The sequence below is a fragment of the Convolutriloba macropyga genome, chromosome 3 (genome assembly GCF_964194025.1).
Source record: "Convolutriloba macropyga chromosome 3, txConMacr16.3, whole genome shotgun sequence".
NCBI classification, from domain to species: Eukaryota; Metazoa; Xenacoelomorpha; order Acoela; family Convolutidae; genus Convolutriloba; species Convolutriloba macropyga.
This window is the reverse complement of record NC_134470.1, coordinates 12,757,779-12,783,097: the sequence shown is the minus strand read 5'-3', so window position 1 is coordinate 12,783,097 and position 25,319 is coordinate 12,757,779. Positions and strand designations below refer to the sequence as shown.

Here is a 25,319-nt window from a genome sequence, read left to right as displayed (position 1 = left end):
GGTCTCCGCAGTAGCACCTACTGTGAAAATGGACCACTTCTGCATTCTAACAACCATCTCTTACTTGCAAGTCAAATGTGCTAATCAGCACACCAACTAGTTTGAAGCTCTCGAGCGCGGAAGTCTTATCAAATTTTTCGCCTTTTTGTTCATCAAGTCATTTCTCTAACCAAGAAAAAATTATTGAACAAGAGGAGCCTCTTGTCAAGCTATATGTAAACATTTTCCTAAGTACAATTTACAATAATTCGTTCTCACTCGGTTTTTCAACAATTTTTTTCCACAATATCTCACATTTTTAATAAAACCAAGCGAGAACCTCAAGAATATGGCATATTTGATCTAAATAAAAGCAGAACAATTGGAAAAAACGCTTGTTCTTAAGTGTTTGTGTCTAGACTCCCAAGTTATGATTCAAATATCTTCTCCGTTTGTTCCCCCAGTACGGCTTGCATCCCCCATTGCAGAGCACGTGCCATTACATAGTAAATTTATGTTAGGGTCAAATAATGTGCACCAATTATGCATGAAGGTGGATGGGGGTACAAACGAAAAAGGTCCGTATTCAATTGAATTTCGGCTTGAAATACTATTATTTTAACTAAATCAGAAAAATGAAATGTTACATTCCTAGCTATTTTAAAGTAGTGATCCAAAATCATCATGATACGCCGTTGAAAGTACAAACAACTTTTTTGAAGGATCAAATTTATATGAGCCAAAATTCTGATTATAAAGTACCTACCAATCTACATTAACGTCGAAGAACAGCGAGCAGGTACCCAAATGCAAAGAGTAAAATTTGCCCTCAATTATAAGTAATATCAGCACCTTATCTTAATACATGAGAAAAATTCCATACTGTGCATTTTACTGACATGAAATTTATGTCAATTTGCAAACATGTCAGAATTTTTAGAGGATTCTGACGTGATATTCGCAGAAGGTGAATTTACAAAATGCGGAAATTGCTATTATAGTTAACCTGCGCTATTTCTGAGGCTGCCTCCTCCCCCAATTCATCACCCCTCTCGTCCCTCTCCCCCGTACATAGACTGACTACAATCATCTTGAAGTTGCCCGAAGTGTCTCCCTTCATGTCCTTCACCAGCTCCACTCCAAACCCTGGAAAGAACCTCTAGAATTTGCTTCCCAAGTCCAATGATTCATAATATGTTACGCGAAACAGATTGAAGTCAATAAAATTTCTGGCGGGCATCGGGAACTTTGCTTGATGCAATCAGGTGCAAGATTTTAAATGTCATATCTCTGTTGTGCCAGATTTGGCAAGGCAGATTGTCTTGTAGGCAATGCCAGACAAAACCTGCAGCTTGTGTGTGTTAAGCAAGATTACGTGACTCTGCAGAAGTCACTTCAAAATTCTGACTTAATATATCGAACCGCTTTGCGGTTCTGACTTCACTTAACCATTACTTAAACATTACTTCTGCTGGTAATACAAAATTTAATCCTTAGGATTATTATGATAATTACGTTTTTCGTAGAGGCGTTTGATCAGTTCTATTTCTCCATTGTCCCTCGTACATAGGATGTCAATGATTGCTTTCTCGTCAGTGCCCACACCCTACAATTGTAACGAAACTTGCTGTAATTTATATTTAATAATTTTGGGCTTCAAACTGAAGAAATGTAAATGAGAATTTCTCACTGTTTCAAAACTAAATCGCTTTTTACTTCATTATTAATGAATAATATCATTGTAAGTTACTTGCTGAAAGATCACCTTGGTCTCTTAAGTAAAAAGGGATCTTTTCCACTTGTGCACTGCTCTTGATTTTTGTGAATCTGATTTTTTCTGTTTATTATTTATTGATGTATTACATTGAGCTATATAATATAATAGTTAAATTATTACACTGCCTTTAACTGTTTGTTTCGACTAATATTTCAGGAAATTCTTTTTCTCCAATCAAATATGTGAAAATGGGGCAGCTACTCTATAAGCCTAATATAGTACCATAAATAAAGTACCATTATGGGGGGTCATTAATTTCGTGGGGAGGGGCTACAATGAGAAAAACCCGTGAAAAAAATCCATAAACTAATTTTTGGCGGCAGTAATATACACCTCACTAATCCTGAAACAAAAAAGCCCCAGTGCTCAGCGGAAAAAGGAGAAGCAATGCTCACATCTATTGCTTCCTTCAAATTGACGACATCCTGTTCAATGTTGGATCTAAACAATGCGAGGGAGAGTTTCTCAAAGTATCCACTCAAGTCATCCTTCAAGTCCTCCATGAGGACTGCACCAAACATCTGTTGATACACTCTCTCTATCTTCTTCAACTGTCCATAAGAACGACGACAGATCACAGACACTATCAATTCTTCGTCTGTGCCTGAAAACATAATCCGCGCTTCAATAATTTCAATAAAAAAATTAAGAGAAATTTAAGAAATGAAAAAAAAAAGTATTCAGTTTTTTCCTCTTTTTTAAAATTTTAAACTTAATCACGGGCTCGGTAATGAGAACTTATAAAATATGCATTCTTACCACAAGATGGCTGCAGGAAACTTTTCACAGACATGCATATTTCAAAAAATAATAATTAAAAAGCATTAGAAAAATAAATAATACTTTATTTCCTCCATTACCTGCTCCTTTCATGGCAGCATAGAGGGCCTTGGCATCTTCCTCGGCATCGAAGTCCTCCCTGTCTACAACTGATGGAACTGGCTACAACACAAAAAGAGACAAGATATAAACATCAATTTCAAATTATATTCTTTTTAAATAGCTTTAGACGTGCAATTGTTGCATCCTCAATTCAACTTGTAGAATTAGTCAGTTTAAAATTGTTATCATTAAAAAAAAATAAAATACTAAGGTTAAAAATTTTCGGTGTCGAGTTCCTCTTTTTCTCGATATTTAAAATTGTCAAAAACAAGTCACCGTTAAACTCACTTTCTGCCTTTCTCATATTCTGTTTAGCAATCGAACGTTGTAAAGAATAGAATTGACAGTTTTTAGAAGTGAAAACATCTTTTCCCGATATTATATAGAGCAATAGATAGGAATTGCTCAATTTCGCATATAATCTTTCTATTCGGAAAAAGACATCAAAATGTCATCAAAATTGGTGTCAATTTTAATTTTTATTAATATCATGCATTTTGATGAAAACTTTGTCAATTTCTGTTCTCCCTTTTTAAGTTTCAAAAAATTCTGCTACTAATAAACCAATTAAAAACTGAGCAACAGTGTTTCAAAAACACAGTTTTCTCCAGGCTCATAAAAGGAGATTTCCAACTTTTTATATAACCTATTTTGTTCTGTGCTGACTTCAATGGAAGTTAGGTTGAGCCCAAAAAACATTTTACCTGAGTGAAAAAAATGTATGATTTTTACAGAAGAAAAACAGAAGACAGTTTTTTTTATTAATATTATTCTGTTAATGTATCTACTGTTCGCAAAGGCCATGTTTTCTGTTAGAAAAAAGTGAAAAAAACCTTGATCGCAGTTTTACCTCAATTATTTACATCACCATCAAATTTGGGTAATGTGAAGATATTTAGACGGCGACATTTAGAGTTTATTCTGCAGAAATTTTTGAAACTTTATGAAACAAAACCAACCATTATTTTTCAGTCGGAAGTAACGGTGTATATAATTCGATTAATAATGATAAAATTCTTGAGTAACTTCAAACAATCAGAAGTGCTAACTTTTGATAACAGAGATGCATTTTTTGGAAACAAATGTATTTTCAGAAAAAAAATTCAATTTTTCCAGCACATTTCTAATAATAATAAAATAAAGTTTTCATTCGTTGGCGCAGTTGTTCAGTATCTTTAAAATTACTTGTACAATTATTTGCACAAATTTTGGTGGTAACCAGTGACTAACTCAATTTAGCTTTAGGATTAATCGAAATGAAAAAAAATGTCGTAATATACCCAAAATACTTAAATTTTTGTTAGATTCAACATACTCATCACAAAAATGTCATTTCTGCGCTCATTGCCAAGATGCGTTGAACCAGATGTTTTAGAAAAAGTTTTTTCTTTACCAATCTAAGTAGAGTATTTATGTTTCAGGCAGGTTTTTTCAGCTGAAGTAAATTTCATGAGCAACATTTTCCGTTCTAGAAAGTTGACCTCTGTTTTCAAACATTGCACAAAAGCTTAGTTAATAAGACACAGAAGTAAGAAATGTAATATTCAATGTCGGAAGGCCATTTGAAAAATATTCTTCCCATAGCAGTCCCTCGTCCCGCTCTAAACAGCAGACATTCGCATGCACCCCAACCACCTGCCCCGCCCTCATATCTTTCCTCCCCTACATACCTACCTACGCCTTCCACCAGGTAAGTACCCCCAAACCCACTTCTTTCTCTTTGATATTTTTGGTTTAAGTATAAGCTTAAGTTTTAGATTAGTTTGTGTAACTCATCGATTAACTATTCTACTGACTAACTTTTTACTCAATCAGACTGCATGACAATGGTAGTTACCCAAATTTGAGCTGCCTGCAATGATAATGTTTTGTGTTGTTTTTTGGTTTTTAAGCGGATTTTTAAGAGAACTGTTTCTACTTGACTACAAACCGCTGTTGGTTCTAACAGGCGTAGCTTACTCAATGTGCAACAATATCCAAATGTAGCCAAAATTTTAACTTAAAGTTGACATTCTCAGAAAGCAGAGTTATACTCAGCTAGATTATTCATACAATTCTTACAATTTATCACAACAAATATGGGATCATTACCTTTGTTAAGAACGATAAAACAGTAAGATACCAACTGATTATTTGGTCTATTGAACGTAAAGATCAAAGATTAAATTGGTATTATCGTATTGGGTATTTCGGAGTTACAAAAAATGTGATGTACCCAACACATTAGTGGTGAACAGTTCATAGCTCAAAAGATACAAAAACGCCGATACTTACATCTCTAGCGGCCATTCTGTCACTGCTGAATTATCTTATTATTAACAAAAAAGAACAACTTTTCAACTTAAATAATTCTGTTTAAATGAACACCCAGCTTATGACAAAACTTTGCACGCGCACACCACTCGCTTTTTGGCAATCTGATTTGCTACTGTGCTCAATTTTAATGAAAGGCGAGATGTTAGAGAGTTTTATGTTTGGCCGAAGTCCGAAACAATGGCCTCTTTGTGTATACAACTTGACGGAAATTGGTCTACAAATTGTACGTACAATGCACCACGTACCACGCAGTGAAAACATTTACACGAATGCGTTTCTAGATTGTACCAACTAAAAGTAAGCTTATGGTAAAAGTATGAATTAAAGTTCGAACACGCGCCGAAGTTCATAGCAGCGTAATGAACTCTTGAATTCTACTGGGCTCTGAGAAAAAACTTCTATGCTAGATGGTTAATGACAAGTGAAACATCGTTATGCGATTTTGCCGCAAGTTCATAATCGAGGTTCATTAAAACTGTGGTTTATCCGGACGGCCTGCATCTGGGTTTCACACCGCGATTAAAAAATTAAAAGGTGATGTTAAATCGCGTAACTACTGGTCTTGGTTATCAAAAGATTGAGGTATAAAAAGTTCTTTGGCTACCCTTGCTGAGGAACCAAGTCGTGGTGGACTCTGGCCAGAGAGCGTGTGAGCGACCCAAGACTTTTTTGATCTTGTCAACGATCTGATCAATTCTAGTGATTCGAGAATTTTACAGTCTTTCATTTTCTTTGCTACAAAGTGTCTTTTAAGATACCTGTAAGGGCAGCGATGCATGTTCTTCTTAGATTGGATCAGACTATAACGAAATACTACAAAATAAAATTTCAATTTATCAGATCTTGCACGATGAAATTTTCTTTAATGAGCTCTCACAATGACTAATCAATAATTTTCGAATCACTAACTTTTAATTTCAGCTTTCTAATCACTAATTTTTAATTTCAGCCTGACGAAATGTTAGAAATCTTAACCGCTATTGTCACTGCCAATGAGTTAACATCTGCAACATTAACATCTGCAAAATCAAAAACGAATTGATGAGAAAAAATATTTTCCTAAGATTTCATAAGATGTACTGTTTGACATTCAAAAGTCTTTTCGATTGATTTTATGTAGCGACCAGATTCATTTTCCCCGAAAATCTAGAATAGATTAACGATGGTCGCTATAAACAGATTGAGATTCAGAAAAACTTTCGGAATATAAGAGTATCACAATAATCACCTTACACTAAATAAAATTTCTATATTTTAACCTTTTCCAAGCATCTGATTACATTCTGCGGTCACTTTTTTGCATCACTGAGTAAAAAAAATTGTTTTAGCCCATCCTATATAAAAAATTCCTTAAAGAAAATGTTTATTTGAGAAATGTTATAAATTTTTTTTAAAGGTAATGAAAATTTTTTTAAAATATAAAATATGAATTCTTGCAATCTGCGTGGTCTCCATTATCAAATAATCTTGGTTTATATTGATCTAAAATTTAAATGTTTGCTGATTATTTCTTGTTGCCAATCTTAATGTTTTCTCCGATCTCTGACGTTTCTTCCTCTCCTCTCTCCCTCAGCTTTTTAACTCCCTTTTTTTTAATTTCCTCGCATTAATGAACTGAGCTCGAGTACCCTACTGCTGGATGACATTGCTTACGAAAAGACTCCCCTCTCATTGGGTGAGTTCAATAAAAATTCGAGCTTGTTTCTAATTCATCAACAGATTGATTCAGCTCAACAGAAGCATCTAGGAAAAGATATCTTCACATTGCGTCCCACACAATCGGGTCGCATCGGGTCCCTCACAACCGCCCAAAACTTCGATTGCCAGAGGGACGAATAAAATTCCTTTTTGACCACAGCTAATTTCATACTGAGCATATTTTCGATCTTCAGCAGCTTCAATTGCATAGCCAGACTTCTCTGCCGCATGAGAAAAAATGTTCGGTTGCAGAGAGGAAGTCACGGTTATGTTATAAATTCTTCAACAATGCAAAAATTATGCATACGAGAATTTTTTTGAAATATCTTTTAAAGTTCATACTTTAAACGGTGAAGTTTAATTCAAGTGAATTCAAATTGAATTCATCTAAAGTCATGTAGTCGAGGGTGGACTGATCAGTCGTCCTTCCGTTCGGGAATATTCTGATCACAATCTTGCGTACAAGATAAAAGGAGGACAGCAAAGTCAAAGTTTATGAAACGTTTCTATGGACAAGCAAAAGGAACCAGATTCGACAATACGACGCAGAGCTATTCCCCAAAATTTCCGCCTTGGGAAAAATAGCGAAAAAATACACCTGAAACGAACGAAATTAAGAGACAAGCTTAATATCTTATTTTTCGCAAAAGAGGTTACGCCATTTTTGCGAAATTCAGATAGGTGGAAAATTGTAAAATAGGTGAAAGAAAAGTTTTATAGCACGTTTCCGCTCATTTAGGTATCTAATCTTTGCAATACTTTTATCTCTTCTTCGCAATTGAGCATATTTAAGAGCGCGCTTTTGAGCATGCATAAATAATTTAAATCTTTACTAATTGAAAATGCAAAACTGATTTGAATTTTTAAAGTGATTTAAAGAGAGAATAAATGAAGCAACAAAATATATATTTTTTGGAATTTCTGTTGAAATGTTTTGTTAAATTGTTATTGTTTATAAACTGACATTGCAAAATTGCATTTGTAAATATCTGCTTCTGATTTTACTATTTTTGATTTGTATATATATATATATATAAATATATATATATATATATATAATAAGTATATATATATATATATATACAAATATATATATATATATATATATATATATATATATATATATATATATATATATATATATAGTGAGAGAGAGCAGAAGGAAGAATTTGTCAGAAAAAAATTATTAGAATTCTGTAAACCTGTAAAAGAAAGTAAACTGCAAAAAAAAATCTGTAAACCGCAAGAACATAACAGACTCCTTTAAACATTTAACCAGTCGCAATAAAATATTGATTCAAACATTAATGGGCCCCTGTAAACTCTTCGTGAAAAGACGCAAAAGCGGTCGATAAATAGAGGGATTTTTCAGATAAATAAGGGGCTTCCAAAACAGACGCCGAATTGAGGGACTTTTCGGGAAGAAAAAAGCTAGACACCTGTAAACTTGCAAATAGAGGCAAAAAAATGAATAAACTAAAAATTTTGTTATCGATTTTCTATCGAAACCTCACCTTTTTTAATCTTACCTTGTTCTGAACTATTAAGAAGAGTCAATAGCTACAGAACAAATCTTCTTTTTATAGATTTGAAGTTTAATTGTTTTGATTTGAAATTTACTTAATTGCTGTTTTTTTTCATTAAATAGCCGATTCAACCATAGAGCAAAAACAAAAAAAAATTGAAACTGAAGAATTTTTCAGAAATTTATTGTTTGTCAAATTTATTGTTTGTCAAAATCTCACAACAATGATGCTTGTGTACAAATGAAGCCTGAAAACCACGACGAAATAGTGAGGCAACGATCAAGAATATCAACGGATATTTTTTCTTGATCCATTACCCTGAAGAAACAGGTAATTTTAGAAACTAATTTATTCGACAAGTTTTCTGAAAAGACCACAAAAGAGGTTTTGGGCTATGCCGATTCCTTTTTCCGACCTTTAACCGACATCATTTAAAAACCTTGTGATAAATTTGAGCCCTATATGGTATATTATTAACCTGTAAACTACTTTTAATCACTTAATTGCAATCAATTAATAAACGCGCATTAATTTAGGCTTAATTGCGGATTATAGATTCTTTCAGTGCGAAAGTTAGATAAATTCAGTGCGAAATACAGTTCACTTGTGTGCGAAAAAGTAACACATAAATTAAGCAGATTCGTGATATGTACCGCTCGAAAATTGGGATACACAGCTTGTATCTATTTTTTGCAATATTGTTGCACTTTCAATATTTTAACATAGGAAAAACGAAAGAGACACGCAGATCGGGCAAATTGGCCCGTGACGATTTGGGTATACCTCTGGGGCTTAATGAAAGTTCTTTTATATCAAAACCTTGAAGCTTTCCTGCGGTTCCCTCTTTACAAAAAAATTTTCCAAACCTAATTTTGGAATAATTTTTAGATTTTATCTTTCACCTTAGTCCTTTGATTGCTTAAACGGTTAATTGAACGTTTCATGGAGCATTTATTGCCAACTGCTCAATGAATTTTTTCAAATTGTCAACGTCATTTGGCAGAAGATTTTCGTTAAGCAACTGAGAAACTTGAGATTTCTTTATGAAACAGTTTTTCTCATTCAACAGAAAAACTTGAGTATTTAGTTGCTGATGCCTTGTCGCGAAGTGATGATACTTTGTCGTTCAGCTGAATGTCAAAAAATTTGCCCAGACTATAACTGAAATCATAGAAGCAAACGTTTTTTTCAGAAAACCAAATTTCTGAACTTTGAGATGCATGATAGAAGATTTTGTGCAGCGCATAATGTCACACAAATGATGCTTAATCAATTATTTTAATGCTTAATACGCATCTCTTCGGGCGGTTTATCACGAACAAAAGATGTCTCCTTTTAAATTAGTTGGTTCATTTTCCGTTTTTTCGAGGGAAATAGTTAAATGTCAAATTCCAAACAGGAACCACTTATTGATGTTATTTTGAAACAGTTCTCATAGACATGACCTCAAAGATATTCATGCAGGTACTTTCATACTTTCATGCCTTTTTTTCCCAGAAGTTTTCCCATATAATGGGCCGCTTGCTAAATACAATTAAGTATTCCACAGATCACAGAAAACGCTCTATTACGTGGCTAATCTAGGATTTCCCTACTAGAGTTTCTCGATTTTGGTCACAATTTTGAACAACCCATGATTCAAGATTAGTTACAATCGTTTGTGGACAACAGTAACAATAAAATAAACCAGTTCAAACTTGCTTCACATCTGGATATATGTGCAGCTGGATTACACAGTGAGTGTTTTTTTGGTGATGGTGTGAAAACTATTAACAACACTTTGTAGATTCCTTGTCATTAATCACCAAATTCCACTCGATAAGTAACTCATTTCCAGATAATTCTATCCCATGGTTACAAAATCTACTTTCCATGATCTCAACATCATTTTCATCAATTAATTGACATGACATCCACATTTTAAGTAAAACGCTTCCACGAGATGAATGGAATTTGAACAGATACTCGTGCTCTAATGCTGATTGTAAATGTTTTATTACTTGATTTTATTCCATGTCTTCTTTTCATGTTTATCTGGCTGCTCGTTATCAAAAAATCCAAATTAATAGAAAAAGCAAGCTGGAGGTTAGTAGTTTCAATGCGAGAACTGCATTATGAGGGACTGTTATTTATTTTGACCGTGAAAATTTAAACATGGTTTTTGGTTGTCTTCAGATTGAAATAGGAAATTGATTGGGATCTCAATTTTAGCTTAGTTTTTTCTTGTAGTGCTGTCAGTATAGATGTAATTTTACGATAATCATAATGTTGGCTTTTTGGCCACTTTCGTTAAAAAAAAAATTTGTGAAAATTATGGAAGCTAGTGGTATTTCAAGATATTCAGACATGATTGGCGCAAGAAATTAATTAATTGAGGTTCCCGGGCCGAGGCATTTTGCCAAATTTATGTAAGATCAGCCGTAACTAGCGTTGACAAGTCGGAAACATCATCGCAATTATCCTACATAATTTTGAGTTGAATGCGTTGAGTTTAGCGTAGGTTATAATTATTTTGCGTTGAATTTAGCGTAGATTTTACATAATTTGCGATGAATTTAGCGTTGATCTTACATATTTTGCGTTGAATTTAGCGTTGACTTTACATAAAATGAATGCGTAGAACTCTGGGTATGGGACTCTCTACCGCTGTGCCACAGAATTTTACTTTTCTTAGGAACCGCAGTCTTTACAAATCGGATAGTAACCTCACGTTTCACATAATTTTGTCGTTTCTAAGAATATTTCTTACATATTTTGAATTGAATTTAGCGTGAACCTTACATAATTTTGCATTGAGCTCAGCTTAGATCTTATCCGATTCTTTTTTCATTTTGTGTTCTACTTTTCTCTCATTTCAACTCTCCGGTTTCTCTTGCACGCAACTGATTTTTCGAAGAAATAGTGAAAAAATTGTGCCTTTCGATCCCATCCCATCATCCAACTATCCCTCCCACGTACCCCCCCCCACATACATCCCCATGTGCCCCAACCAATATCCCCCCAAACGTACCCAATCCCCCCTTCCATCCCCCGTGTACCTCCCCACACACACACGAAACGCCCCCTCCCTAACATGACCCCTCACGAACCCCAAGTGGAGCCCACCCAAAGCACACTCCCCCCACGTACCCTCTCCTCCACGTACCCACCCACTTACCCCCTCCACACACACACACACACACACACACACACACACACGCACCCCCCACGTAATCCCCCCATACGTAAGTACACTCAGGTCCCCCCAATATACCCACCCAACGAACATTCCCCATACGTACCCCCCCAACATTACACGTAACCAACCCCCCCCCCCTCCCCCCAACCTACGCCACCCCACACGCACCCCCTTATCCCCTAACACCAAGTACCCCCAAACACGAAAAATCAAAAAGCAAAATTTGCAAAGGACAACGCTAAATTCAACGCAAAAATACGTAAAATCTAGGCTAAATTCAACGCGAAATAAGTAAGATCAGCGCTAAACGCAATGCAAAATTAAGCATATTTTTGCTTATTTCAACGCAAAATATGTAATATGTACGCTAAATTCAGCGAAAAATATGTGAGGTTTGGGATGAATGCGTTGAATTGATGTAATATCTACGCTAAATTCAACGCAAAATAAGTAAAATCTACGCTAAACTCAACGCGGAATCATGTAGGAACTACGATAAATTCAACGCAAAATACGTAAGATTGGCATTTAAAGCGTGGAATTTAAGTAAGATCTACGCTAAAATCAACGCAAAATATATAATATCTACGCTAAATTGAACGCATAGTATGTAAGATCTCTGCTAAAATCAACGCAAAACATGTAAGATTGGTGTTGACTGCGTTGAAATTATATAAGATCTACGCTAAATCCAACGCAAAATATGTAAAATCTACGCATATTAACGCTAAATTTTTAAAGTTTGCACTGAATGCGTTGAGTTTAATAAGATCTACACAAAATTCAACGAAAAATATGTTAGATCTTCGCCAAATTCAAAGCAAAATATGTAAGATCTACGCTCCTTTCACGCTCGCAAAGTATATAAATTTGGCGTTGAAAGCGTTGATTTTGTGTAAGATCTACGCTCAACCGTTGATCTTACATAGAGTCAACGCCTTCAACCCCAATCTTACATAGTTTCGCGTTTTTACCGTTGACTCTTTGGCCCGGGTTGTGATATTCATGTAACTGAACTGAGTATTTGTGATGTGATTGTAGTCTAATTGTGATTTAAGTGGATTTGTGCCATGAATCCTCTGTTTAATAGCAATTAAGAAACACTTGGTTTTTCTCTTTTCAGAAGGTAATCTATTTACGAAGCCTCTTGAGATTTAATTACTTGTGTCATACGGCAATGGATACCCTTCATGTATCCATATCCGTTTTTTGAATTAATTCATTGTTGTAAGTTCCATTTGAAGGGCGAATGCCATTTAAGTTCAGTTGCTATATACTTCCTCACATTTTTTTGCAGTTTAGTCTGTTCATTCCGTCTGTACCGGATATATATTCATTCACGTTGTAAACAAATCAAATTTTGCTTCCTTTATGCATGATTAAAACCTGAACAAACTTTCTTTCATAATTTGTATCATCATTAACTTTCATTCTCCAATTTGCAGCGCTAACGCTCAGTCTAATTTAATTCTTGCAAACGCTTCTCATTTGAGCTTATTAGTTCAGTTAGAGTCAATCGCACCGCGATTGCCCAATCTAGAAAGTATCTAGTTGAAAGTAACAACTAAACCTGCCATTCGCGGAGCAAGTGCCTATCTCAGCTTGTGCGAGGCCATTTGCAATTCAATTGACTATACTCATTGTGTACGAGTATAACATGGCGCAGTCAGCAGCGGACTCAAAGAAAACACCACTTCATATAGAAGCATTTTGGGAGAAACCGACAGCAACACCTCCTCTGACGTGGATCAAATGGACGCAGCAATGGAAATTGGCTCTACTTGCTAAGGAAAGGATACAATTGGACACCCTGTTGAATGATCCCCCAACAACAGTGACTTACCCGCCTGAACCTACCTACGAAGAACCAGTGGAAAACCACACACAGGCAACGGAAAGAGATCGTAAAGTTCGAAAACAGCAATTGAAAGTAAACTGGCAAAATCGTTGCAAAAAGGTTGAAGAAATCGGGATCCTCTGTGGAGACAAACCGTGGGGAATTTGTGAACAGAAGACAATATCGTTGCTATATCTGAGCATTGGTACAGAGGGACGGCGGATCTTCAAGAGCAAATACCCTCATTTTCAGATCGAGAAACAACCTTTTAAAGATTTGTGTCGGGCAATGGAGGACTCATTCACAAAGGTTTGTAATATAACTTACGATCGCTTTGTTTTCTACTTGTGTAAGCAGCAAAAAGGAGAGTCGGTAGAAAGTTTCTACGGCCAACTCATAGAATTGGCGGAGAAATTCAATCTTGGTAGCGAAGAAACTACACTAATTCGTGATGCATTCATATTAAATATGCTTGATCACGAGACTCAGAACGAGTTGTTGAAGGAACAAGTAGAACCACCAAAAGCATTGGAGATAGCCATACAAATGGAAATGGGAGCGCAGAATCGGCAGAAAATTAACCAAAACTTGATGTCAGGTAATACTTCTGTGAATTTCATCAATAATAACTCAGTACGCAATCGCAACGCGAATGGACCTTCAACAAAACGAGACTTCACACGCTACCCAACTGTCCCTCAAAATTATCAATATACGAGTGTTTGTACGGATTGTGGCCTTCGTTGGAGCCACAACCATAAGCAGATTTGTCCCGCGAATGGTAAGAAATGCAATAACTGTGGTATTATGGGTCATTTCGCCAGAAAATATCGCAAACCAAAAAAGTCACAGAATCCAAGTCAGAAAACCCAAAAATCAAATGTAAACCAAATCGATCAGTCGCCGGAAAAAAGTGATGACGAAGAATCCGTCAACTATATAACGAGCTATCAACAATTGTACGAACAGGTGTACGATTCAAACTACGATAGTGATTCAGATGACTATGTGGCGGCGATTTCTTCGGATTCAGTTCATCAATTGGAACCATTGAACGTGGAAGTGCAAATGGGGGAAATAAAAACATCTGCTATGATTGACTCTGGAAGTGCTGTCAGTATCATCACAAAAAGTTTAGCGAATAAAATCATCCGATCTACAAAACCAGCCAAATGGACAGATTCAACAGAAAGAAGGAATTTGAAAACTTTTTCAAATGAGCCGATTAAAGTCATTGGGCACTTGGAAACCACAGTAATCTACAATCAATGGCAAGACAAATCAGCAATGTTGACTGTGGTAGATGATGGGCACAAAAATATCATCGGAAGAGATCTGTTCACTACATTGGGACTTGCAGTTGTTCAACAACAACCAGAAACGGGTAACTGTGTTTATAACATCAATAATTCTACATGTAAAATTAAAGAGTCAATCGCGACGCAATTTCCACATCTAGTATCAAGAATTGGCTTATCTAAAACACATGTAGCGAAATCAAAGTTTCATCAAAATTTCACAGCAAAGCATCAAAAAGGTCGACGTGTTCCGATAAATCTTCAACCTAGAGTGTCAGACGAATTAGAAAGCTAACAGACTGAAGGTCATAACGAAAAACTATCTATCTGCTCTGACGAACATTTCATCTCCCCGATTGTAATCACAGTGAAGAAATATCAGTCGATAAAATTAGCCTTAGGTTCTAAAGTACTAAATAAAGTAATACATAAAAATAAATACCAAATGCATAATATTGAAATGTTAATCGACACCATCTCACAACACCTTACAGATACACAAAACGGTCAACAAGCATATTTCACCACATTAGATCTAAAGTATGCATATATTCAACTAAAATTACATCACGACACAGCAAAACACTGTTATCATCATATGTGGAGAATCTACCGGTACATATAGATTCAAAACTGGTTTTTATGGACTTACAGATATGCCGGCAGAATTTCAAAAAGCTATGGATTACACACTCATAGGCTTGCAAAACACATATTGTTTCTTGGACGATATCATAATCGTTAGTACCGGCACTGAAGCAGACCATTTAGCCTACGTTCACAAATGTCTAAAGAAATTAGATGACGATAACTTGAGAATTAACCTCCAGAAATGTCACTTTGCTAAATCAGAAATAGAATGGCTCGGTTACAAAATTACACAGACTGGAATATCACCTTTAGAAAGCAAAATTGCTGCAATTTTAACAATACCACCACCAACAACATTAAAACGTCTTAGATCATTTCTAGGGTCAGTACATTACATTGGCAAATTTATACCACACCTAGCACAATTATGTCATCCACTTAGACCACTTTTAAAGAAATCAGTAAAATTAATCTGGACAGATGAACACACTAAACATTTTATTCAGATGAAAGAAAAAATAGCAAATAGTACAGAAAATAGCCATTAAAACCCTAAATTGGACGTTCGCGTAAAATGTGATGCCTCTCGTACAGGATTAGGGGCAGCATTGGAACAAAATACACCGGATGGTTGGAAACCAATAGCAATCGCGTCACGATTTCTAAATTCAACGGAAGAACGCTACAGTGTCAATGAATTGGAACTATTGGGGATAGTTTGGTCAATTGATTATTTTAAATACTACTTATACGGAAAAAACTTTACGGTAGTGACAAATCATAGAGCTCTATTGTCCATACTTAAAGAACACCGATCAAACAAGTCATACAATAGTCGACTGTCTCGATGGATAGATAGATTGCTACCGTACAATTTCACAATTGAGCATATGCCAGGTGCAAAGATGGGACTCGTTGACTACATTTCCAGAAACCCATTCGCCAGAGCTAAAACGATATCTACATACGACGAACATTTTGTTGTAGCAACAATTTCAAAAATCCGTGATTCAATGAAACACCTAATTATAAATAGACAAACAGCAACTAAAAAATTTAGAAACATTTTAAAGTCAAATTTGCCTTCATTAAAAGTAACACGACCATTCGCATCGCGATTAACCATATAACAAAGTGATAATTCACCTAATTGCAAGAAAGCATTTGCATCACAATTAACTGTTTCACCATTGAAAACTCCATTCGCACCGCAATTAACACATGCTAATTCTAAAATTAATCCCTATTCTGTACATCCATTTGCGTCGCAAATGCCACCTAAAGTTACAAAATTACAATTTGTACCAAATCACCGTAAAGTAAATAATTCACATTCCATTAACAAATTCGCTGCAAAAGAGGTGCAAATATTAGACAGTAAAGAATGTGAACAATCTGAACAATTATCCCCAATGCAGCCCATTAATGGTAATAAGTCAAGTAATACACCTAATAACACTAAATTAAGCGCGAAAACACAAATCCCCAAGTATAAATACCACTTAAACAAAAATCACTCGCTTTTTGCCCAAATTCTGCCTACGAAACACTACTTTGTTAATAAACACAATAAACCTCTCATATCAATTAATTCAGTAAATAGTATCAAAACGATGTCGAAGGCCAAAGCAACCCGCTCTAAATCGATCCCCACTAAGGCGAGAGTAACTTTCTCCGACACGACACCTACAACACCCGAATTCAATGCAACAACTCATACAAAAACCCCAACTGGTAGTATGATAGACGAGGCCGACGACATGATGTTTACTGAGACACTCAATAAAGTGTTCAGTAAGAAGTTTCTGGCAATACTGATTGGAAAGGACGCGATACTGAAAGAAGTGAGGGACTGTGTGATTAGAAATGATGCGGAACGATTGCAAGAGATCAGTCCTTATCTATTCTCATATTGGAGAGATCTAAGCGTGAAACACGGGTGTGTCTGCTTAGATGAGAGAATTGCGATTCCAAAATCAATTAAGGATGCGGTGTTGGAAGATATTCATTCCACACATCCAGGCAGTTTCGCTATGCTCTCTTTAGCCCAAAAAATCTGGTGGCCCTACATCCACAGAGACCTACTGGCAAAGGCCAGTGAGTGCAAAGCTTGCACGGAAATTGGTAAGAACCTCAAATCAGTGATTCCGCACCGCAAATGGACACCTCAACCTAAATGTAGTGAACCAAATGACGAAATACAATTAGATTTTGGTGGTCCAATTTTAAATGAGAAAGGCATAGAACAATATTTTATTACAAGTATAGATAGATATTCTAAATACCCCACAGCAGAAATAGTAAATAATGCATCAGGTCCAAATATAATCAAATTCTTAAATAATTATATATATCAACACGGAGTACCTAGAACTATTAGATTAGATCAAGCTAGATGTTTTACAGGAGAAAAGTTTGAGACATTTTGTACAGAAAATAATATTACACCTATATATGCACCAGCAAATGACCATAGAGCAATCGGATTAGTAGAACGTATCATTCAAACAATTAAACGACATTTATCTTGCATGAAATCACAATTAAATAAAAAATTTAACTTAGAAAATTCACTGAAAGCAATAATACAACGACTAAGAATATCAAAACAAAAAACAATAACAATAACACCATTTGAGGCACACTTCGGTAAAAAATGTAACACACCTATATCAAATATTACAACTAAATCTGATAGCAAAAATCTCAACTATAATGCAATAATTAATTATTCTTTAGACGAAGATACAATCCCGGGCCGCTCCTACCTTACAGAAGAACAGTGGGCGGATACAGCTCTTTGTTCTGACACGGAAATTGAGCGAATCATTTGCGCCGCAAGTACCCGCGCTAGAACAGAACAAGAGAAACGAAACGACGGGGAAGATCGTTTCATAAAGCCAGATGTCGTTTACCGCGCAATTCCCTGCTCAGAACGTAGCGTGCAGGTGAAGTTGGCCCACAAGATACACGAGAACCAACGCCAAAAGAAGAACTTGGATGGCCTCTATGAGGTATTAGCACCTGGCAGCACAGTGTGCAAAATAAGTCCTACGACGAGTGTCATCAAAGAACCCTACAAACAAGAAGTACGGGTTAGGAACTCTGACATCGCCAAATTTGGGACGCGGGCTGAACGTGAAACGGAGCTAGCACAATACATATAACGACGCCCAAAGAAGATAAACGAAAAAACTCTCGAACAAAAAATTCAGCAACACAAACGAGATCTTTTTCGAAAAAATACTGGCGAGAAAAAGATAAAGCGCAATAGGAAACAAACAGATGATGTGAGTGTCGTTTCTTCGGGACGATCTTGCATATCTACAGCTAGCAATATTGTAAGATCATTGAAGATGAGAGTGCCAAAAAGAAACCCGAAATACGACGAGCCATTCCAAAATCGACCCGATCTCACACAAATACTAAATTTCAGTCCAATCGCGCCGCAAGTGGCATCGTCCGATACAGCAGGACCATCCGGGGCACAAATAGCCTCATCAGTACAAAAACAGCCTACACCCATCTTGCGGAAAACTTCAAAACGCCAATTCACGGTCAGTGATACATCGGATTCCGACACGTCTTCTATTCGGAAAAGCAAGAGGACATTGAAGAAGAAGTCCCAAAAATCACAAACAATTGTCGAAAAAGTTCGTAGCACAGAAGGCTACACTGATTATCAGGATACTGGAGTTGTGGGAGAGTCAAATGAAGGAGCTGAGTATTCGCAAGACCAAACAAGGGAGATGACAGTTCTCCAGGCTGAAAATGCTGAAAATAGCGATAGCGAATGAACTTAGATAAAGCAAACTTTCATAAACTTTTATTTTACCTATTATTTAATATTTTATTACTTAGTAACCGGTGAATGTTTATTAATTTTCTGATTTTAATTAGTAATTTATTTTTCTCCAAGAGGGGGAAATGTCATACGGCAATGGATACCCTTCATGTATCCATATCCGTATTTTAAATTAATTCATTGTTGTAAGTTCCATTTGAAGGGCGAATGCCATTTAAGTTCAGTTGCTATATACTTCCTCCCATTTTTAGCAGTTTAGTCTGTTCATTCCGTCTGTACCGGATATATATTCATTCACGTTGTAAACAAATAAAACTTTGCTTCCTTTATGTATGATTAAAACCTGAACAAACTTTCTTTCATAATTTGTATCATCATTAACTTTCATTCTCCAATTTGCAGCGCTAGCGCTCAGTCTAATTTAATTCTTGCAAACGCTTCTCATTTGAGCTTTTTAGGTCAGTTAGAGTCAATGGCACCGCGATTGCCCAATCTAGAAAGTATCTAGTTGAAAGTAACAACTAAACCTGCCATTCGCGGCGCAAGTGCCTATCTCAGCTTGTGCGAGGCCATTTGCAATTCAATTGACTATACTCATTGTGTACGAGCATAACAACTTGGAAGCGTAGAGCGTTTCCACTCGTTTCATTTTAAAGCTCTTGCAAATGAACACAGGGAGAGAGAGAGAGAGAGAGAGAGCGAGAGAGAGATATTTGAATTTTATGAGTAAAGTAAAGAGAATAAAACTTACAGTTAAAAATGGGATACGTAACCTCACAACTAGGAGGTAACATAACCTTAAGTGAACTACAGTTAGTTCATTTTCACAATTAACAAAGTCTGAGTTTGGTATCGATTCACATTTCAACCATTTACTCTCTTCTTTGGCAAATTACTGAGCACAAAATAACTTGAAATGTAACACTAAAACACGTATATACAGAACGCAAATATTTGTAGGACCATAAATTATGCAATAATTTAAAGATATAAATTAGTGATATATAAAAAAAACAACATTTGCTGGTTGTCATAGCTAAAATGTTATATTTGGTGGTCATCATTACAAAAGAAATTGAAAATAGGCTGCATTGTGGCCATTTGATAAATTAAAGCTCAAGTACGTCCGATAATTACTTCAGCGAAAAATTTAGCAGATATGAGTGCAAACAAAAAATAATGGAACAGTAATGTGAATCCACTATGGCAACTTGAAATACTGCAATAAAATGCAAAATAATGGAACAGTAATGTGAATCCACTATGGCAACTTGAAATACTGCAATAAAATGTAACATGTTACGTTGGCCGCCTTAGGAACTTTGTGAGATTTATTTGATTATTGAATTAATAAAGGATTACATTGGTTTAGTATAAATTAATCAGTTTCCAGTTTCTAGTTTTTGTTAAATTGACTGTTCTTCACGATTTCTGATGTTGTTATGGCTGAATACTTGCATGACTTTTCTTAACCATGTCGAATCAGTATCGGGCACAGATGGTAAATAGTGAACACATGGCAAATAATCCACTGGGCATCAATGTTGATGACATCGCCGGCCCCATTTGCAGGGTTGCAAAGAATAGTCGGCTTCCGTAAAGACGATGCTTTGTTAGGTAAAAACTTTGTAGCCAATAAATAATTCCGATAAAATAACTGAGGGAAGAAAAAGATGGTTACAAGAGATAACAAAGCAAATGATTTTCAAAATCGGCGTTTTCAACTGACGGAGCGGGTAAAGGCAAAAAATTGTAATACCCAAAATTGCCACACGAGCGGAAAAGGCTAAAGCGGAGGTTGCTGCGGTGTAGCAACTTTCTACACAGCGCAAAAAAAACCGAGATTTCTACCTGTTGCGGCTTGTACCTACCTGTACCTAAATATAACCACTCAAGAGTGACGGACCTTTTAACGTACTGGATTTTTTAAATCGTATGTTGATCGACAAGTAAATGACGTGACTGCACATTAACGATAGTGTAGATTTCTGCAGGAGGAATTTATGGAAGCTGAGTGCTAAAATGATGTGAATTTGTCCGTTGAATGTGAATGTAATTTACTCTTCAGAAATTTTACTTAGCTTGAGAACGGGGCGGATCTTTTCACCGTATGCAGTCTTTATTTTGACTGACCGAACTACTTTATCCGATCCTGGATACACTTCAATTACCTTTGCTAGAGGCCAGAGACCACGAGGAGTGAAATCTTCCAAAATCCAGACTAAGTCGTGAACTTTTAAATTCTGATTTACTTTATGCCATTTAGAGCGTTTCTGCTGGTTAGGGAGATATTCTCTAATAAATCGGTTCCAAAAATGTTGGGCTAGAATTTGTGATGTTTTCCAAGATTTAGTATCTGCTACTTTGCTTTGAGAGAAGACTCCTGAAGGGAGATTGATTGAGGGTCTACCCAAAAGGAAATGATTTGGCGTTAAAGGGAGTGGATCGTTTATATCGCTAGAAACATTCGTCAATGGTCGCGAATTCATGTTGGACTCAATTTCACAAGTGAATGTCGACAGCGTTTCGTCTGTTAGCGTTCTTGAGCCAATAACTTTGTAGAGGGAGAGTTTGAAAACTTGAACTAATCTTTCCCACCTGTCGCCAAAATGCGGAGCCAGAGGGGGGTTAAATTTCCAATTGATATCTACGTCTAAGATGTGGAGCTTAGATGCAAATTCTCGCGAGGATCTGAGAGCTTCTATTCCTTTTCTCAATTCGGTACAAGAGCCGACAAAAGATTTTCCGTTGTCAGAATAAAATATTTTTGGTTTTCCGCGGCGGCTAATGAATCTGCGGATGCAACTCATTGTAGAATCTGTAGAAAGACTTTCAGAAACTTCCAAATGAACGGCTCTTACAACTAAGCATGAAAATAGAAGGATATAACGGGTAGCAAATTTACCACACTGTTTTATAGGAAAAGGACCTATGAAGTCCAGGCCTGTTGTGGCAAACGCAAAGTGATTTTGTAGCGGTAAACGTTCACTGGGCAGATCTGAAATCTGAGGTGGACTAATTTCTTGAGCCATTCTTCGGCAGGGAATGCACTGACGTATTGTTTGTCTAACGACAGCTCGGCATTTCAGAATCCAATAGTATTCCATTAGAAAGGAACGTGTTTGTTCAACACCAGAGTGACTATTCACCACGTGAGTGTTTTTGATGAGGAGCTTAACGATTGGTTTAACCCCGTCTAAAATTAACGGATGGCGAGCAGTTTCTAAGACCATTGCCTTAGACAGCCGACCTTTGGCGCGGATTTCATTTTTTCCGTTAACAAAAGGACAGAGTGTCTTTAGAGGGCTCGACGAAAGTATCTCCTTGCCTTTTTGTAAAGACAAAATCTCACTTCCAAAGTTCTGACTTTGAGCAACGCCGATGAGGTACTTGTAAGCCAGTGTGTGATGTGCGAGCGATAAGCTACTGCTCTGCTTTTTCAAGCGATCGAGGAAGAAGAAGCAGTATGCTGCAACTCTAACCAGACGATTCCAATTGCTGAAGCGTGCAATGTCGATGGGACATTGAATTGCTGAGTGCAGATCGGTTTGCAACGCATGAACGATGAGAACGTTTGAATTTCGTGCTTTCAAGATGTCCTGACTTGGCCAGTCACTTTTTGGTAACTGTAGAAAGGAAGGACCGTTGAGCCATCGAGAACTGCAGATCATCTGTTTAACTTCATAGCCTCTTGAGCCATCATCGGCTGGATTGTCAGCTGAGGTGATGTAATTCCAGTCATGTGCTGTTGATACATCAAGTATCTTCGCCAACCTGTTAGCAACAAATATGCGATGACGTATCTCTGGGGTTCTGAGCCAATAAAGAACTGTGGTACTATCGGACCAGAAAACTTTTTCATTAATGTGAATGTCGTGCTCTTCTCTCACGAATTGTGCGAGCAGAGCTGCGTAGACGGCGGCTTGCAACTCGAGATTTGGAATTGTCATTCTTTTGATTGGAGCTACGCGGGCTTTTCCCATTATGAATTTCACTTGAACGGTTTCATCAACGTATTCAATCCTAAGATACGAAACTGCTGAGAGTGCATACTCCGACGCGTCTGAGAATGTATGGAGAGCTGTTTCCTTTATTGCTTTGTCAATGAATAAACAGCGAGGTATTGAAATTTCGCGGAATTCCCGTAGTTCGTTTTGCAGCTGAGTTACATCTGCAAATTCATTGAGGTCCAATGGTTTGTCCCATTTTGGTCCATGATTCCAGGCGGCCTGTAGACTTTTACGGACTCGGATGGTGAGCGGTGCTATAAATCCTAGGGGGTCAAAAATGGATGCGACAAACCGCAGAAGTTTTCTTTGGGTTACCATAGTGTTATCCAAGGGAAACATTTTGAAAAGTTTCTTCTCGATTACATAAGTGTCTGTTTTTGCATTCCACGGTAATCCGAGGACCTTTTGAATTTGAGGTGAAGCTTCATTTGTGTTTAAAAGTTGATCCCTACTGACTTGTTGCAAAAATGCAGCCGAATTAGAATTCCACTTGGTGAGGTTAAAACCCCCAAGAGACAGGCAAGCTTTAGTGCTGCTCATTATGTTTACAGCCTTTTCAACGTCGTCAGTGGAAATATACAAATCGTCCATGTAGATATTGCGTTCAACAATATGGGAAACCTCAGGAAAATGTTTCTGATTATCTATTGCAGAGCGACGCAGAGCGTACGATGCAATGCAAGGTGATGACGTTGCACCAAATATGTGGCTAGTGTATTCATATTTTTCTTTTTTGCTGTTGTGATCCCACAAGAAACGAAGATATGAACGGTCTGAAGGAGCAACTTTGACTTCCATAAACATTTGCTCAATGTCAGCGGATATTGCGATATGACTTTCTCTGAAACGCAAAATAATCCCAACAAGATTGCGGAGCAAGTCCGGGCCTTTCAACAGGTTTGAGTTGAGAGATTGGCCCTGAAAGATGTTGGATGCGTTAGCCACCCGTCGAATTTTTCCGGGCTTATTTTCGTTTGAGACCGGATGATGAGGTAGATAAGAAACTGACTTTGTGTTGTCGGTACAAGGATCAATTTTTACAACATATCCGTTTTGCAGGTCCTTTTGCAAAGTCTCTTCATATTTTTCTCTTAATACTGATTTTGTGGAAAGCTTTGCTTTTAGCTGCTTCAACTGTTTCTCAGCGAGCCATCTGTTATTCGGCAATTTTGCGTTCTCTTTCCACAAGAGACCAACTTGGTAATGACCATCCTTGAATCTGGTTGTGGATTGTAAAATTTCCAAAGCCTTTTCATCGTTCTTGGACAGTGCTTTTTTCTTGGATGCAATGCCATAATTTTCGATCTTCATCCAATCCTGAACTTTAGTGAAAAGTTCGTTGTCCAATTGGCCATGGGAACAAATTTGGGTTTTGAGAACTGGATTTTGCTCATCTGCAATTATGTTGGTCTTTCCGGCACAAGTCCAACCTAATGGTGTCTTGACAGCCCAAGGTGTGTTTTTCGGGCCTTTAATTATCTCATTGTAGTGGATTAGTTCAAGGTTATCAACTCCAATGATTATACACACTTGATTTTGTTTGACATTTGGAAACGTGATGTGTTTAAGGTGATCAAACTTAGTACCAAGTTTGTTCAGCTCACTGGTTTTAACTGGTGTCATATTGAGATCTGGTACTGCTAGCACATCGATTGAAACTACTGAGCTATTCTGAGATCTGTATGGCTTGATTTGGACAGAAACTTGAGAACAGTCTATTTCTCTAGTTGTATGGTAGCCACTGATAGGCATTTTAGCGACTGTGTTCATGTCAATCTCCAATTCTGATGCTGCAGATGTAAGCAGCAAGCTTTGACAACTTCCGTTGTCTAGATACGCATAAGTATCAAGAGTTTTTACACCATTGGAAAGTTCAACCGAAACAAGGGCTACTTGTCCTGTTCCATGTAATTGAACGGTTTTAACGGCCGATGGCGGCTTCACTCTCTGATTATTCTCTCCAAAGCTCTCATGGAGCAGAGTATGATGCTTTCGACCACAATTGCCAGTTTGACAAACATTTTATGAATTGCAATGTTGAACATGATGACTGCCAAAGCAGTTGAAGCAAAGTTTTAAGTTTTTGACATGTTCTCTCCGATCGAAAGGAGAGAGGGTTTGGAAATGAGAACATTTGTAGAGATATTGACAGGTCTCACTACTGGGGCAAACAACAGTTCTGGAGGGGCCTTGTTTGTTACCGTCTGAAAAGGAGCCAGTTTGTTGACCATTGCTTGTCGTTCTCGTAGATGAGGGCAAGGGACTTTGAGTTTTCTGAATCCATGGTTTATGGGCAAAGTTTGATCTTCCATGGCTGGGTCGTGTTATGGAAATTGGCGCTGGCTAATCTCTACAAGCCTTTGCGTAGATTGATAACCAATCAGAAAGGTCTTTAAGAGACGGCTGGAGTGAAAACTTTTCG

General features: G+C 36.9%; 4 protein-coding genes across 4 annotated transcripts in view; 2 read left to right on the top strand and 2 right to left on the bottom strand.

Annotated features, from left to right (window-relative positions):
* The window catches only part of LOC142335950 (uncharacterized), a 390,664-nt gene that overhangs the window by 124,643 nt on the left and 240,702 nt on the right, over positions 1 to 25,319 (top strand). The window lies entirely within an intron of this gene.
* Positions 1 to 25,319, top strand: part of LOC142335951 (tRNA dimethylallyltransferase-like) — a 237,720-nt gene that overhangs the window by 124,644 nt on the left and 87,757 nt on the right. The gene's annotated exons all lie outside the window — the stretch shown is intronic.
* Positions 953 to 5,069, bottom strand: LOC142336535 (annexin B11-like). The gene is made up of 5 exons (XM_075385443.1): positions 4,913 to 5,069; positions 2,617 to 2,698; positions 2,152 to 2,360; positions 1,495 to 1,585; positions 953 to 1,125 (listed from the first exon to the last, which is right to left on the bottom strand). Exons 1-5 carry the CDS (start codon positions 4,925 to 4,927, stop codon positions 953 to 955), a joined length of 570 nt encoding a protein of 189 aa, XP_075241558.1. The 5' UTR covers positions 4,928 to 5,069.
* On the bottom strand, positions 20,945 to 24,667 carry LOC142336534 (uncharacterized). Its single transcript, XM_075385442.1, has one exon. The coding sequence runs from the start codon at positions 24,665 to 24,667 to the stop codon at positions 20,945 to 20,947; it is 3,723 nt and encodes a 1,240-aa protein (XP_075241557.1).